Below are 17,723 nucleotides of genomic sequence, written 5' to 3' on the forward strand. Positions count from 1 at the left end.
TCTATAATTTAAAATACTACCATAATGCGAAATGATAAAACATAACCCTATAAAATATTTCACCTTTTAAAATAACTACCATGATAGAAAAGATTAAACTAGAGAAATAAGTACTATTATGGTAAATGGAATTTAACTTCTTAAATTGTCATTTTTAAAAATTCGAATCCCAATAAATTAAAAATAAAATAAATGTGAAAGGCCCAAAAGATTTCCTTTTCAAATAATACAAATGAATTTCATACAACTAATACACATTTATAACTATAATTAGGTTACAGCCACTCAACACACTTTATATTAATAAATTCAATATAAAAAACATTTAACAATTAGTTTAAATTTGCACAATATAACATCTCAGATAAATTTTTACCTCTCACATACCATTGGGTTAAAACTACATTTTTCCATCCTTATGCTCCCAACAAGTGCAAACTAACAATTAAAATAAACAACTTAATCAATTTCTAAAACAAGCCAATTATTTGGCCTCATAATCATATCATTTCAAACAATCTAGAATAAATCAGATATCATAGTTACAATCATCCAAAATGTATCAAAAGTAGAAATAGTTTAAAGGGCATGATTACATCATTATATTTATATAATTGTCAATAAACACAAAACCCTAGTATTGGCAATATAACACATTAAAAGTCATAAATCAAATATCCACGGTGGATCTATACCATTAAGCCTCAGGAATTCCTTCATACGCCACTCATAGCTCTTCTCCTAAAAATTATTAACCACATAATGAGACTCAAAAGTTTCAGTAATCAATATCAATTTATGATAGTGTATACAAACAGTTAAATGTGTGCTTGCTAAGTAGGAAAACAACAATAATATAATTCCAACAAAATACAAGGAATATTATAATGCATAACAAACAAACATCCTTATCTCCCTCTATTAACCTCGAGCCGTAGCCCTCACTCGATGCTAAATTACTCGGCTAAGAGTAGATTAGTCCCAGCCTTTATAAGCCACCTATTGGGCTCTAATAGGAGCGTACCACATGGCACATTAATACAATAATGGCAACAAGTCTCCCAACACCTCCCACAATAATCAAACAAATTTGTAACAATATTGTATAACTATACAATATTACAATATTCATAATTTTTTTCATTTTCAATAATATTACAATATGACATTCCACTTGACAAAAATACTTCAAAATGTATATCCAAAATTTCACAATTTTTTTATGAACATAACAAGGTAATTTCTCAACAACAATTCATAATTTTCTCAATAATCACTCAATTAACATGAAGTAACACTAATCACAAATTAAAAGTATGGTTACCTCGTGGCTTTTTCAATAAATTATTTTTTATAATTTCTCTCCCACCACAATCTTCACCAACAACACAATTTACAAATAACATATTATTTATAAATATTAGTTTCAATTATTTAAACTAATAAAATAACTTTAATAATAGAATTAGAGAATATAACATAATTCTTAATCTCAATCTTAGTATAAATCTAGAATTAGTACTATTAAGTAAAATTTTTAACTCCTCTTTTAGTCATCAATAAACATTAATAAGCTAAAATCAACCTCTAAACCAATTTTTATTATCAAAATTTTTCTTTTTATTTTATAAATTTGCATCTAAAATACCCAAAAATAAAAAATTGAGTCTCAAGCTTAGAATCATCATCCTATAGCCATAATAATATATTTTTTATCCTAAATAATCATTTGAACTTCAATAAATTAACATTTATTTTTAAACTTAATAAAAATCTAGTCTAGAGTTTGATCTACAAGTCTCAAATTTCAAGCTCATCAACAAATTCATACTATAGAATATTTATTATATTAATAACAAGCTCAACAACCATATTTATTCAATATAAATTCATCCTCCTTTCAAACCTTAAATTTTTTACTATCACAAAATTAGAAATGAAAGGAGCTAGATGAATAAAAATTTTTTTTAAAATACTTACTTAATTTTAAAAAACTTAAAATTTTATCCTAAATATCCTACTAGAAAGTCTCACCTCTAAAACTCAAATACACTGCGTCGACGACCTTGCTGACAGTCACTTGCTCTGTTTATGCACGGAAGAGAATTGAGAAGAGAAGGAAAATGAAAGGAAAAAGGGCATTTGTTAATTTAAAAATCACTTGTAGGTCCTACGCCCTTTTTCCTCCCATTTCATTCCTTTTTTTTTTTTTGTGATTTGCCTCACGAATACCAATCCATTGCCAATCTTCATTCTTTTATTATTATTTTATCTTTTTTTTGTACATATAGCTACACAGTACACACACAGTCGCGGAAAATCCACTCCCCACCCTTCACATATATATTTATATATATATTACATTTCTCAATCTCTCTCTCTCTCTCTATTATATTTCTTTTTCCTCTTTCCTAATAATAATAATAATAATAATAATAATAATAATAATAATTTTCTAAAAAAATCTTAACTCAAAATTATATCTTAAATTAGTCTAATAATTATCTCTTAAATAATTGACTTACTTCTAAATATGTTTCAAAATTTCTATTATCTCAAATTAACTATCAAAATTTAAATTGAGATGTTACATATAGCTAAATAAGCATGCGAATCATGTTACAAATTTGAGAATTTAAAGTGAAGAGAATTTGTGAAAATAACTTGGGCAACATAATACTGTAAAGCCCAATGTGTGGATATTAAGTAAATAAAATTGTGAATCGAGTAAGCATCATACACTACATGATTATTTGGCAATAGTTCACCTGGAGAGAGAATTAGAAAATCTATATGGTTTTTATGGCTGCCTTCTAGTGCACAAAGGCTTAGTCTTGTCCCACTGTTTGTTGAGGGACTGTCCTATAGTTTGTCAAGGGACTAGAACCTAACTATCTCTACCTATTTATTAAAGAGATTAGCTTAGGATATATGACATTCCAAACATGTGAGAGTCGAGGAAATCATGATTTGAGAGTGAGTGTTGCGATCTTTGGTCAGGTCACACCTCACAATTGGTAAGCTTGGGTAATCCAGTCACACGGACATGAGTCCTGTTTGATATTACAGCCTATAGTTTTAGTCGAAAGATATAAGGAGGGTATAAAGTGAAATTGATCATGCATATGTATTTATCTAATGTGTTACATGGTTGTTTCAGTTTGTGGCAAGTCGTGTTAATAAATTAGGCCATTATCACATGTCTATGTGTCTTATGGCAATGTATCATGTGATTTGATATGAGAATTATGAAAATGAATTAAATTGAAAAATAACAACTTGTGTTGCTTGCAATCGTGTATTTTGAGGAATCAACTCCATCTTTGTGTGTTTATTCAATTGATATACAACTGCATAAGGTAGGTATACTTTAGTTATTAAGTGGTCAGACTCACCTCTCTCTTTCAATATTTTATAAACTCTAGCTTTAATCGAAAAATGAAGAAGCTACAAAGGCTTAGGAATCAAGGATTCCTATTGTAAAGCCTCTTATTCTCATTTATTTTGTATAATGGATTAAATATTTTCAATTAAGATGTATTTTGCATACACTTGCACTATATTATTGTTAATGATTTTTGGAATATATGTTGGACCCTGGGTTATTGTTTGTAAGTTGTTCAAGTGTTTAATATAGTTAAAATACGAATGCAAATGTAGGGTTGTTGATTTGGTTTTAACCATAGATGTTGATTGAATTATATAATGCTAAAACCTCCCCCTTCTATTTTTAGTATTAAAGGGGTTAACCATAGATGTTGATTGAATTATATAATGCTAAAACCTCCCCCTTCTATTTTTAGTATTAAAGGGGTTAAGGAGTAAAATTTTGATATGATTGAAATTATACGTGTATGGTGTGTTGTTGTCAAATCCTAATTTTTAAAAATTTTTCTATGCAATTGAGAGCAATATGGTTCAAGTGAAATGGAAATTAAAACCCATAAATTAAAATTTATGAATTAATCGTTGGGTTATTGCTTATCTAATAAATCTAGGATCTTTGTTGAACTTTGAAAATTCATAACTAAATCTAAAAAATTCATATTAGGATGCTCTAAAATTCTTTTGAAAGATATTAAAGTCATTTAAGCGACAAAAAATACATTTTAAGACCTTTTTAGTTCCAAATAGCACAGTTTATTTATTTTTCCAAAGTTGCTCTGTTTCTCATACAAAATTTGTGCCATAAATTGAAAATCCATAACTCAAGATTTACATGTCCAAATATCTGGTTTAGGACTTTTTAAAAATCTTTATGTGTCTAGTTTTATCATAAAAATTCTCATGAGTATTAGATATGGGTTACTATATGTTAAATAATGAAACAGTAACCTTCCTTTGTAAAAAGTCTAAGCTAGACAATCCCAATCCTGAATTTTAAAATCATGATTTAAAGGCTAGATTAGGACTCCAAATTGGCCATCATACTTATCACTTATACATGCCAAAGCCTTATCATAAATTTACATAGTTTATGAACTTATTTATACATTTTTCATCTCTATAAAGGTAATGTTATGGGAAAAATTATCTCCTAGTCCACTTATCTTTACTCCTTGCTCTAGCTCTTCCTTTAGAAGCTTATAACTTAGCATGATTAGTCATTAGGGGTGAGATTTGAAAGAACCTCAATACTAAATAATACCATTTAAACATATAAGGCAAAAGTTTCATACATAACATATGCTTGCATTACGAGACTTTATTACTAACTTATTGATATATTACATGCCCATATATCATATATAGACCATGGAACACAAAAAAATAAAGCTCCACACATTCATTTATGATTCATAGAATCAAGGAAACAAATCATACATATCATCATGCAAGTATAAATACCAAGCATGCAATGAAGGATAAGTTTACTATCTTTTAACTTTACTATTTCCTTTTTGTTTTCTTGCTTTCATTTGATCCTCTATGACTAAACCTCCAATTCCTTTTCCATGACACTCATTGACCCTAAATATTTGCCATAAAATATTTATGACAATTGTTAGAGCTAATAATTACATTGTCAATACATGACTGCTTACTCTTTATTTAATTCTTGCTCTCTTTATCTCAAGTTTTCACATTAACTTTCCTTAACATTAAAATTCATGTACCATCATTTTTCCACTTTATTTTTCATAAGCAACTCATTTTTAAACTAAAATTTGAAAAATTCTAACTCATTCCCTTTGAACCATCCTTGACAGTAATCATGGGTATTTAAGACCCTAAATTATGGTTTCTTACAAGCTATTTTCATGCTTCATATGTGCATGTATCAAGGCTAGGTTTTAAGTCATATTTCATAAACTTAAATGTTTAACTAACAACTTCTCAATTCTTTGAAAAATTGGGTAACATTTTTCCTCAAAAACTGACCATCTAAAAATTACATTAAACTTGAAATCAAGCTACCATTCATTAGTAATCAATAAGTAATATCTCTATGATCATTTCTAAGCCCTTTTTCTATCATTTAATCATTAAAATATCAAGTTTTATTATCTCTAGAAAAACAGGGAAGCATCTCATCATCATAAAAACTCAAGCAAAAATATTTAAAATAGCTAAAAAAAAGCTTTTTCATATTTCTTCTCAATGCACTAACTTATTCTTGCTTTCTTCATTACTTTCTCCATATATGCCACTTCAAACTCATTCTCTTGAAAAACTAAAACTATAAAAATGTTTTTCTTGATGAGAGGAACAACTTTTATGGAGGTGCTTTGAAATAAAAATGTGATTTTGATAGAGATTTTGGTTGATTATCCTTTTCTCTCTCTAAATCTCTCATGCGAACTCCACGGAAGAAGTTTGGAAATTCTCTCTCTTCTCTCTCCTTGGTTTGACCGAAAATGGTGAAGATGAAATGGATATAACGGTGTTTGAGTGGAAATGTTAATGGAATTGTAATATTTTCTCACATCCACCAATTACAATTTTCACTTGTCATTTTTTTTCCTTAATTCCAAAATATTGTTAAGTAATGTGTGGCTAAATAAAATATAAATTTCCTTCTCCTAATATGATCCAAAAGTGACGCACGCTCTTCACCATTGGGCTTAAATTGGACTTTTAATAAATTAAACTCTAGATATAGGAAATTAATATATTATTTTAACTCAATATAATTTAAATTGTAAAGTAATTATTTTGAGCAATTCTTAACCAATGAAATTGGTAGAATTAATTCAAATATTTCCTCCTTTCATATACTAATTTTCTTAATTTTTTTCTAAATTTTGGATAATTTTCTATAATTACACTTTAAGAACTAAAATTTCAAAAATTACATTTGACCCTAGTTGAGCTTGACATTTTCAGGTCAACATTCAACCTTGTTTATTTTTAACTTTGGCTACTTTCTCATAATCTAGTCATGTTATGCATATATAATTATCCTTGAACATTGATAATTATTATTTGGCTTTGAATATGCTATTACTCTTACTCGTTTCTTCTTTCTTGGCTTTAATAGTAGTTGAGATATTTAAGAAAAAAGTCAAGGATATTTTCTCTATAATAGTTATCCAAATTTAAGAGGTTTTTGTATTTTAAACTCATCTTAGACTATTGTCTTCTTAAAAAACTATCATATATTTTGTGGCGTAGTAACTTTCTACTAGGTCTACTGTGACCATGAGATCTAATTGCAATCTCGAGATCTAACTTCGATCTCAATATGCTCTTTTTGAATCTACTATAATTGTTACGGTCTAACTGCGATCCTTCTCTAGAAGACTTAGGATATAAGGATAAAATTATCAAATAACTCTACCACTATTTAATCCGACAATTTTACTGATTATTCTCTAAAGCTGATCTTATATAGCCCTTTACCCTCTTAAACCTTATTTATTCCCTTTTAGCCATCCTAGACAATTTTGAACTTTAATTTGCTCATTTCTCAATTCTGGAACCTTCCTTGAAGTCTCTAAAAATATTACATATTCGTTAAAGAAAGATTTTAAAATTATGATTTGGTCCCTAAGAACCATTCTTTCTTTTTAGATCACCTTAAGGACTTTTGATCACTTGGGCTTAGTAGCTTACTAAAGTCTGGCATATTCTTGAGCTTCTAGGCTAAAAATGTAGGATGTTACAGTTATACAAGGAGTCCTAAGTCCTAAAGTGTGTTTTAGATGTTAAGAATAGATTTTGGCACAAGTATAAAGTTTTGGACGCCCCTTAAGTTATGAAAAGTTGTTTGAGTGTCTATATTCCTTGCATAACTTAATTTGGAAGTAAAATGTCATTAGTTAGTTTATGAAAAGAGCTTTTCATAGACGTCTAAATCATCTCATTCGGACATCAAATAAAGAAATGGGCATGTTGGAAGTTGCCTGAAATTGCTATCAAATGACAATAAAATTGCTATAAAAACATGTAACATGCTGCGACACGTGGCATAAAGAGTGAGAAGCCGCGGCATACTGTCTTGTTTTTCATAAATTGGTTTTTTTCAACTATTTTTGAATCTTTTCACTTCTCTTAAGGCATCCCATGCCGTCAAAACTTTATTTTACTCTAATTAAAAGTTTAATAAATGATTTTGCTATTTTAAAATATGAAAAATTGGGATCTTATTTTTACAGAATTAAAACTTGGTAATCTTTATTGAGGTTGGACTCTTGATTACCTTGAATTTAAGTATTAATTGTGACTTGATAGGAGAGATTTTACATGCATCATGCCATTTATGTTCACTCATTTAGTCTAATAAAAATTTATTATGTTGCACCAATTCAATTAAATAAAATCATATATGTCATAATTTTTAATTACTTTATTTTTAGAATAAAGGGCCTCTTTAATTTTTTGTCTTTTTTCTTTATTATCATCAATAGTAAAATCAATTTATATTTATAACTATTTAAAATGGCATATTTTTATTGGATAGAATATTGATGATGTAGTGCATGAGTCTATATAAGAATTTCACCTTGGCCCAAAAAAAAAAAAAGAATTTCTCCTACTTTTAAAATGAGGCCATATAACATTTTAATTACACACACACTACCAATAATTAACCAATTAAGAAATTCTTTGGATGGACTAAGTGCATGCCGTCATGGTTCATCTAATAAAAGCATAATATTTAGATAGCATTAAAGATTTAAATGTAAATTAATTTTAGTATTAATGATAGTAGAAAGAGATAATACAAGAAATTTAATAGACATTCTATTATAAAAATAAAATTATTAAAAATAATAATACATAAAATTTTATTTGATTGAATGGATGTAATTTTATTAGATGGATCATGAATGACATAATACACTAAATTTATCTAAAAATTTTTGTAACCAATTTTGAAGGTTCATACTTTGTGAGTGGACCCACAATCTTGTTTTTGAAAGAAATATTTATAAGGAGAAATATAATATATTTAGCGTTATATATTTTAGAGCTTAGATGGCTTATTTCAATTAAATGAAAGGATGTGTATTTTTATATATTAATTATTTTATAATAATTTTTTATTACTTTTATCAACATTTTCAAAATTTATTTGTTTTGATTTAATGAGACAAAAATATATTATGGATTTTGCTTTATATGAATTAGACATGTGCTTCTTATGCATTACATGAAATTAAGGAACATCCGTATAATGACTTTAAATTTTAAATTAAATAAATTTCTCTTTCAATTGAAATTAAATTTAATTGTCAAAATTCTATAAAAAGTGGAGAGTGGTAGTTTAGTAAAATTTATGCTAGTAACTTTCTTGAAGGTCCAGAATTAAATTTTTTTGAGTAAAAGTTTGGTTTTATTTGTTTTAAATTATAAAAAAATTTGTGCCTTTTCTTGTAATTTTCTTTATGTCCTTTCTTGTAAATTTTCTTGTGCTGTTTCTTATCATTTTTTCCAATTTCTCTTTTTCTTTCTGATATTTTTCTCCCTTACCATTTGAATTACAAAGCATCCTATTTTTTTCTTCTTTCCTCTTCATCGACATCTTGCTCCTCTTTTCTGTTCACCATCAGATTGCTCTCCTTGCTGTCAACGTTCTTCTCTACTTTGAACCTCGCTGTTTTTGCTCATCTCTCTACCACTGTGAGTCTACTGTAATTTCCACTGTTGTTTCACTTTTTTATGTCTTTTTCTTTTCTCGATGACAATGTGGTGTGTAAGGTCTCCCTTATTTAATCACATGTAATTTCATAAAGATGGTAAATAAGGGATTAACTCTCAAAGGATTATCAAAGTTGTAATTACATAAATGAGAATAATTCTAAGATCATACATAATAGAATCCCAAAACTCAATTTTCAATCTCAAACAAAATTCTGATATACTCAAATCAAAATTTGAAAACAATGCGAAAGCTTAAAAATCACATGAGACTCAAAACAATGAGTTTTCAAACTCAAAACTGTGTTTTGTGTAGAAAATGACTCATGTGCCGTGGCTCACCCAACTTTGTGGCATATTTTATATTCTATATTGAATGTAATTTTATATTAATTATAAAATAAAACAAAAAATATAAAAAATAATTTATAAAATATAAAAAATTACTTATAGGCCTTGTGAAACAAAATTTTTTACAAATGAGTTTTGCAAAATAAAAAAACCACAAGTTTCTTGAGACCTAATTATAATTTAAAATTAGAGTGTAAAGACAATAATGTTCCCATTAAAAATACATTACATCAATCAATTAATTTACTACTATTTTATTAGTAATTTATAATTTTTATTTTTATTTTTTACAACTGTAACTTCACATATTTAATAATTAAATTGATCATGCATTATAAGTTTGATATTAATTGTATACAATTGCCTCATCAATAATTCATAACTATCATTTCAATCTTTTACAACTATAACTTTACATATCTAATAGTTAATTCTATCATACATTACTAACAAAATTTAACACTAATTGTTTACAACTAATTCATCAGTAATTTATAATTATCACTTCAACTTTTTACAAATGTAACTTTATATATCCAATAATTAAATTGATCATGCGTTACAAGGGTTAAAGAGTATTTTTACCTTTATACTTTTCTTTGAGGAGCCTTAGCACCCTGTGCCTTAAGCGAGGCATTTCTACCCTTGTAAAATTTTATCTAGGTATAAATTTCCCCTTCAATTAACTTACTGTCATGTCTCTTGTCTTCTGCTTATCTAGCTCATTTGTGGGGCCTACTTAACATGCCTTAACCCATAATTTAGCCCTCCGACATGTAATTGTGGAAGTGTCTTGATGGCTTCGAGATGGATCAATTTCAACTTGTTTAGCTTTAGCATCAAGATTGCAACCAAACATGACAAATTGTTTTCGCTTAGCGCTAGGTCCTTGTCTGGAGTGACTGATTTAAGCAATTCATACATTGGACCTTCCTTTTCGAAGGTCATGACCTTAGACTTGACATCCACCACAATGAGCTTTACATTATGTTTGGGAGAATTTTTTTTGAAAAGAATGGAATGAAGTAGGATAACTAAAAGGCCCTCACCAATTTGATTTGGGAAACGATGCTCCATTGTTGCAAAATGAGGAGCAAAGAAGCTAGGCAATGATCATGGTTCTTCAACTGCTTGTGATCTTAGATTTTATTTAGAACTGTATCCAAAGCATTAACAACTCACTCAAGCATTTCAACTTCGCCATTGACATAGTCAAGTAAATCAACGAGCAAGGGCACAAATCCTTCTAACTTCATGAGGAACTCTTGATTCTCTTCAGATTCTTTAGAAAAATATACAATTTTTGTTAAGGAATCAAGACAGTTCTTGTCATGGCTGTCCAAATGTTTCATAGCGTCGACAACTTGGTTTGGGAAGGGGATTGTTTTTATGGCTAGAGATTTAGCTAATTCAACTTGGTTGTGAATTGAGTTGGACTAGATTTGGATAAGCCTTTATAAAGTATGGTTAGGAACAAACTCTTTGGTTTGCAAAACCTGCATGGTCGCAAGGCAGTAGCTAGTATTGGATGTTGGAATGGTCGTAGGTAACTAATTGTGGGCAATAGACATTGTGGGAGAAGAAGAACACAACTCCATCTATCTTATAAGAAGATAAATGCTAGAGGGTCAAATTGAGGGTCAAACACCCAGGTGGCATGTTAAATGGGCCCTACAAACAAATTAGATGAGTAAAAAACAACAGACATGACGGTAAGTTGATGGAAGGGGAAATTTACGCTTGTGTAAAATTTGACATGGGTAGAAATATCCTACTTAGTGGTATAGGGTGGCCAACACTTCTTAAAAGAAAGTACATAGATAAAAATATTCCTTAATCCTAATTTCAAATTACACTCATATTCTAGAAGACTTGGTTGTCGTTTTTAAATTTCATGAAACTTATTTGTAAATATATTTATTCCACTTGAACGTATACGTAGTTTTCCCTATATTTTATATTGATTTTAATTTTATATTAATTTTAAAAATAAAACAAAAAAAGATTAAGAATGAATAAGAAGACATGTGCATCTAACTTAGTTTGAGACTAACCAATCAATCCATAGATTATCAATGTTACTATTAATATAAAATTTATGACTACTACTCACAAGTTATAATAAATTATAAAAAAGGTATATAATTCTGTTTTGCCATGCAATGTAACCCTTTTTTTTTTTTGGGTAGCACTCAGCCTTTTAAGATTCGATTTTTTGAAGGTTTGTATGAAAGAATATCATTTAGGAAAGAATAATCCTTTAAATAATACTTAAATTTTTTGAAAAATTAATCTTATGATTGCCGGACTACCATGGATAAAAAAAATTGAAAGATATGGAAAATTAAAATAATCACCTATCCCGTAAATTTTATAAAATAAATTATTTTTCATGATCACCAGGCAAGAATCAACACCCAATTACCCTTTGATTAAAAAAAAAAAAACCACTTACCCGCGGCTCTCGCGGTTCTGCTTCCAAGCGTAGCGAAGCTGCGGAGGTCCGAACAAGAAAGCGCCAAACGACACTTCGTAGGGATAGCATCCGTAACAGCAACGAAACGACACTATCCCGTCGATCTCATGCTTGTAACCGCTCGAATCGGTTGTCCTCAGTTGACGCTTCTCAATCCTCGCCCAAAGCATCAGAGAAAGGGACTCGGATTCTGGCTTCTGTGAAGAAGCAGTAACTGCGGGAAGCAACGGAGAAGATGGGAGATGACACAGAAGATCCACAGAAACTGAAGCGGATAGCAGCGGCTTCCTATGACTACGAGAACGACCCAAGATGGGCCGACTACTGGTCAAATGTCCTCGTCCCTCCCCATTTAGCCTCACGTTCGGATGTCGTCGAACACTACAAACGCAAATTTTACCGGCGCTTCATAGTATGAACTTTTTTAACTACTTCACTTTGATTAGTGGATGTTTGTTGTTTGATTGTTGTTGTGCATGTGTATTTCCAGTTCTCAGAACTGGATTGAAGTGGTAAAGTTCACTCGAAGTCATTTCCTTTGTCTATTTCAAAGTTGCTAATGCTCATTTTTTATTAGGAATGAAAGCCTGAAAATATCATTTGGGCTGTACATAGCTGTAACCTTCCCCGGATCGGGTTATCTATTAGATTAGGCGCTTTAGGTATTATGATTATTAATGGCGAATAAAGGTATTATAATTATTTTCCTTCAAGCATCTACTTGCCCATTGGGCATTTGAGTTCTTTTAGTTGTGGCCGTATTAGCATACAGTTGTCCTTGCTCGGGTTTAGATGCTTGAACTTCAAACAAATAAGAACTTCGATTTCACAGTGTTTGTATATGCCTTTGTTTGTATGGCATAACTGCTAAGCATGAATATTTGTCGGCATCAAGCCATATGGTTATATTATTATTTCTTATCATACCCTATTCCTTGTCACTTCGGATTGTTATTGTCTAGAACTAATGTAGTTAACCTCAGGCTGTTGCTATAGTAAGCAATTTGCTCGTGTCAGAAAGATCACAAGACCAGTTTTTCAAGCTGTTGATAATATAAGAACTGATTTCTTTGAAGGTGTATTCGTTTGTTTGTCATATCTATTGGTGGTAGATCAGTTATTGGTTTATCGATGCTTTGAGGAGAGATTAGACATTGATTTTCTGTTATATAGATTTATTACGTTGAGTTAATTTAGTTCATATTTCTAATTACTTAGTACAGTGTTTTTTATTAACTCCTTTTTTTTAATGTTTTTTAAACAGTAATTTTTTACTAGTATATAATCCAATTAGATTGTGCACTGTTTGGATGTCGCCACAAATATAAAAGTACTCGTATATTTTGGGTTACCTTCAATTTCTGTTTAGATGCTGCACAATTTATGTTTCTACGTAAATTGCTTTCTTATATTTTTAAATGAATTCCTCCTGTTTTTCAAATATTCAATAGGATCCTGAGCTCATAGTCAAACCAATGTCTACTAATGGTTCTTCCCAGCCATCACGACCTTCGACAACAGCAACATCATCTGGAAGAAATGAGCAAGCTGCCTCACGAAACTCAGGTAAATTTTTCTTCTGAAAAATTTCTTTCATTTGTATAAGCATGTTAAAAAGAAAGAGGAAAAGAAAAGGTTATATGAAGCCTAGCTTGCGTTGTTAATAATTTTCTTTGATTCTTCAGTTACTGAGCTTTTCTGTAACTGTTGAATTGATTTTCAAAGCTGATGTTGCAGGAAGGGGATCAACTAATAGAACCTCAGGAACATCTTCAACTACCGGTCCTATCCCATCTTCCTTGCGTTGGGGTCATCAGACAATTCAGTTTTCTGTTAATGCTTGGGTACAGTTTTCTAATTGTTCAGATATGAATTCATTCATTCTTTACTTATGATATGTCTTAATTTGCATGTGAACAAGTATTCATGTTTTACTTCTTTTCAACTACACCTTATGACATTTCACTCAATGTTGTTTTATATTATTTCCTTGCCAATCAAAACCCTCCATTTGTAGAACCCTCTTTAGGTAGTCTTTCAGAATTGTCAACCACCAAGGATGATACTGATTCGTGCTTGCTCAAGTGGCATGGGAATCATCTTTCAAAAGTTAGCCATTGAGATGGAAGAACTAAACCACTTAAACACCTCATAGAATATCGCATATGACTCACTCTAGGATTTAAACATTCCATACTACATTAGTCTCCATCACAAGTATGCCATGTAAAATAATGTGCTGCACCAATAAGCATTTTTATACTGTATAAATATATCCAAAATCATTAGGGATGGCTTAGGAATGGATCAAGATACTTTTTGGATTACTTTTGCTCTTGTATTTTGCCTCACCTCCACCCCATTCCCCCTGCTTGGATCATGCTAGTTTAAGGTATAGGGGTTTATACTATTTAGATTAGATTATTTTTAGTAATTAGTGAATTCAATATTAAGTAATTCATGCCATCCCAGTGAATTTGAATTTTATTATAAGATTTATTTGTATTTGTGCCATTCGTAGTTTTTTAGGAAGGGAGAATTCCTTATAATGATATAACACTCTTAAGTTAATTGAATTATATGATTATATTCTAAGATGTATTTGCATTATAAAATTTAGAATTTCTACTAATTAAATAACTCCCATATGAAAGCATGTATTTTAAAAATTAATTAAAGGCTTATAATTCATATTTTAAAATTAATTTCAAACATAATTTAAATGAAACTGAATGGTTGACCTAATGATAAATGCTAAAAATCAAAGTTAATTCTCTTAAAACTGTCTAAATATGCCCAAATACCAGTTTAAGATTGAATCATATACACTCAAATAGGGGGAAGCAGGACAGGCCATAATTTCTATCCCTTGAATCCGTATCTTCTGCTTACTCATCTGAAATGATCACTGTTACTGATGCTTCTACGAATTTCTTTTATTTAGGTTTTTGTTGTTGCTGTCCTTGCTGTCTTCCCGCTGGTACCTAGGAATGTTTCACAAAGGGCATATCGACTTTCTTTTATGGGCACAGCATGCTCTTCTCTCTACTCGTTGTACTCACTATATGGGGTAACTTTTCTGTTCTCATTTGACAGTCAATATTATCCCCTTGATGTCTTCATGTCTAGTCATTCTTTGGTGCATTGTCTTCTATATTGCAGAAACCAAGAGCATGGAATTTCCAGGCGTTGCAAGTTTACTTTCAGTCAATAATTGCAACCAAGGATTTTATATATTTCATCTACTGCCTCACATTTGTTACTTCACATCTATGGCTTAAATGTGAGTATTGCTTGGCCAGTTAAACCCATGATACTTTTGCTTGTTTCTCAGTATTTTTAAATGCAAGTAATGTTTCCATTTCTCCATGTAATATCCATATCTTGATTTTGCATGATGCGTCGAAATTTCTGTTTTAGTTGCTTTGATTCCCATCCTGTGTTGGTCATTGGAGCATGTTGCCAAGTTCCTCAGACGTAATTTCAGTCGTCCCACTTCGTACAGGTGAAACACTAACAATCTATGGTTCTGATGGTCATGTCATTTACTGACTATAAGTTGTAAAGTTTTAACCACAGCTGATTTGTGCAAATGTTACACGTTCCTGCATGGTTTGTGCAAATTATAAAACCTAAGATTCTCTCCATCTATTTTACTTGATTGTTGATTTTCAGTTAATCATATTTTTCTTTTTTGATGCTTTTTGTGAGATCAGTACTATACAAACAGAATTTCAAAAATTCACTGTAGGAGGAGAATAGTGTTGTTTATATCATTATTCTTTAAATGATAAGTAAGCTTTTCAAAAGAAATTGTTTACACTAGAAATTTAGAATATGCAACTATCCTTTGTAGTCTGTACTTACTGCCGCTGTTACTTAGCTATTTATGATTTGTAGTTGATAAGTACTCCCTGGTGCAAGTCTCTATATGTACTTGAGGTCTTGTTGTGGAAGTTTCTGATTGCCTGTCTTCTGTTATATTTTATTTTTATGGAGTGAGAAGCTTAGAATCTACAAGTTGCTGAGTTTCATATAAGTAATATATTTATTTCTTCTTTAACTTGAATAGGAAATATTTGGAAGACCTTTGTGTTTGGGTGGAGTCAAATAATACTACTCTGGGTATACTGACATCGCATGTGGAGATTGCACTGGGCTTCCTTCTGATCATATCGCTATTCTCGTCTGTTTTTCAATCTTTTCTCTTTCCTTTTGACCCTTGTGTTATTTTGCTGCAGAGCCTTTTTTTTATGTTGCTGATATTGAAAACTTCAAGTATGAGGTAATTATAATTTTTTGAACTATTAATGCAGGTGGCAGCGCAACATAATACAAACATTCATGTACTGGCAGGTTTGTTTCTCTTCTATCCAAATAAGTGCATAGTTCATTTGCTGAGATTCCAGTATAATTAATGTCGTTATAGATATGAAATTGTTTTATGCTTGTCCTTCTTGAAACTAGGATAAACATCGCATGGTGCGCCCTTGAAATGTATATTGTGCCTGTTGACTTAGTTAACTGTTGTTGTCATGGCACAGCGCCAAAGCTTTGCATCACATGCATCACTTGGGGCGTTGCCAAATTTACATGCCACACATCACCAGATTTGTGGTGCATGATGCATGATGCTCGGATGAAAGTTAATGCTATTACATTGGTTTCACTGTTATTATGCCACACAGCACATTTTTGTTGTTCTTTGGTTTCACTGTCTTTTCCTTCTGTGTTTTCCCATGCGGCTTTCTTAGCATTTCGCTCATCTCCGGCAAACTTGTTTGGGTTCGGTCTTGGCTGTTATTACATTGGACAATGGGAGGGACACTTTCTCTCAATTTTCAAAACCTTTCAATTTTGCTGCTTATAAAGCTAAAAGAATAATATAACGATTGATGAATTACATCAGTCTCAAGTCCCTCCAATAATTTTTCTTAGAGTTTTGAAATTTCAAGGTATTACCCTACATGTTATATACTTTGTTTGTGCTTTTTGCAGCTTCTGAAGCTCATGTATCATGCTCCTGTTTCTGCTGCTTACCATCAAAATGTTTGGGCTAAAATCGGGAGGGCTGTTAATCCATTTATCAATCGCCATGCTTCATTCTTGAATACTCCATTATCATCTGTACGAAGATGGTGGTTCAGATAGAAGCGAGGGAAGATACAGTGGCAAGTAATTCCATCGAGAAATTACTTGATTGCCTGCCTTTCCCCCCCCCCCCCCCAAAAAAAAAATCGTAGAAAGAATGTCAGATGAAGGAACTAGTAGCCCTTTTGATCATACATGGAGCTGAAGTTTGTTCATGTTCTCTTTTGTTTGAAAATAATGATTTGATTGTGGATGGTGCTTTTACCCCGGAATTGTGCATGCCCAATGTGTAGCTTCGATCAATGTCTCAAATAAATCCATATGTCCACTGATCTGTGATGTATTGTCAATTTGTCGTTCACATGTGACATGTCTTGAGTACTCAAACTATACAAAATTTTGTTCCAGGAAACGGGAGTGTTCTTTAATTTTTTTTTTTAAATTGCTGCTGAAAAAGTGTGTCCGAAAGGAATGTTTATTGGTGATATTATGTGTTATGCAAGTTTATATGATTTAGGTAAGGTTTTGTGCGTGTGCATGAAATCTACTGTGTAAAGTGCATGGCTTTTTGCATTGTTCCCATGAAGAGTACTTTGAACAGTTCGTTGTAGGTTCCACATTTTTTGAGTCATTTTTCGTATTTCAATTTTTGCCGTGGGTTCTATATTTTTTTGGGTCCTTTTTCCCCGTTCAATTTTTATAATCATCATTAATATCAGTC

The 17,723-nt window shown here is 30.7% G+C and overlaps 1 protein-coding gene and 1 pseudogene across 1 annotated transcript; one reads left to right on the top strand and one right to left on the bottom strand.

Annotated features, from left to right (window-relative positions):
* Positions 1-10,170: 10,170 nt before the first annotated feature.
* On the bottom strand, positions 10,171-12,081 carry LOC129293156 (U-box domain-containing protein 27-like; annotated as a pseudogene).
* On the top strand, positions 11,917-17,414 carry LOC129292174 (uncharacterized). The gene is made up of 9 exons (XM_054929720.1): positions 11,917-12,323; positions 13,363-13,477; positions 13,649-13,755; positions 14,856-14,981; positions 15,074-15,194; positions 15,332-15,416; positions 15,984-16,097; positions 16,228-16,267; positions 16,910-17,414. The coding sequence occupies exons 1-9, from the start codon at positions 12,147-12,149 to the stop codon at positions 17,060-17,062; spliced, it is 1,038 nt and encodes a 345-aa protein (XP_054785695.1). The 5' UTR covers positions 11,917-12,146; the 3' UTR covers positions 17,063-17,414.
* Positions 17,415-17,723: the final 309 nt, after the last annotated feature.

Source organism: Prosopis cineraria, unplaced genomic scaffold (genome assembly GCF_029017545.1).
Source record: "Prosopis cineraria cultivar Desert tree isolate PC_DT_omini unplaced genomic scaffold, ASM2901754v1 PC14, whole genome shotgun sequence".
In the NCBI taxonomy this organism is placed as follows: domain Eukaryota; kingdom Viridiplantae; phylum Streptophyta; class Magnoliopsida; order Fabales; family Fabaceae; genus Prosopis; species Prosopis cineraria.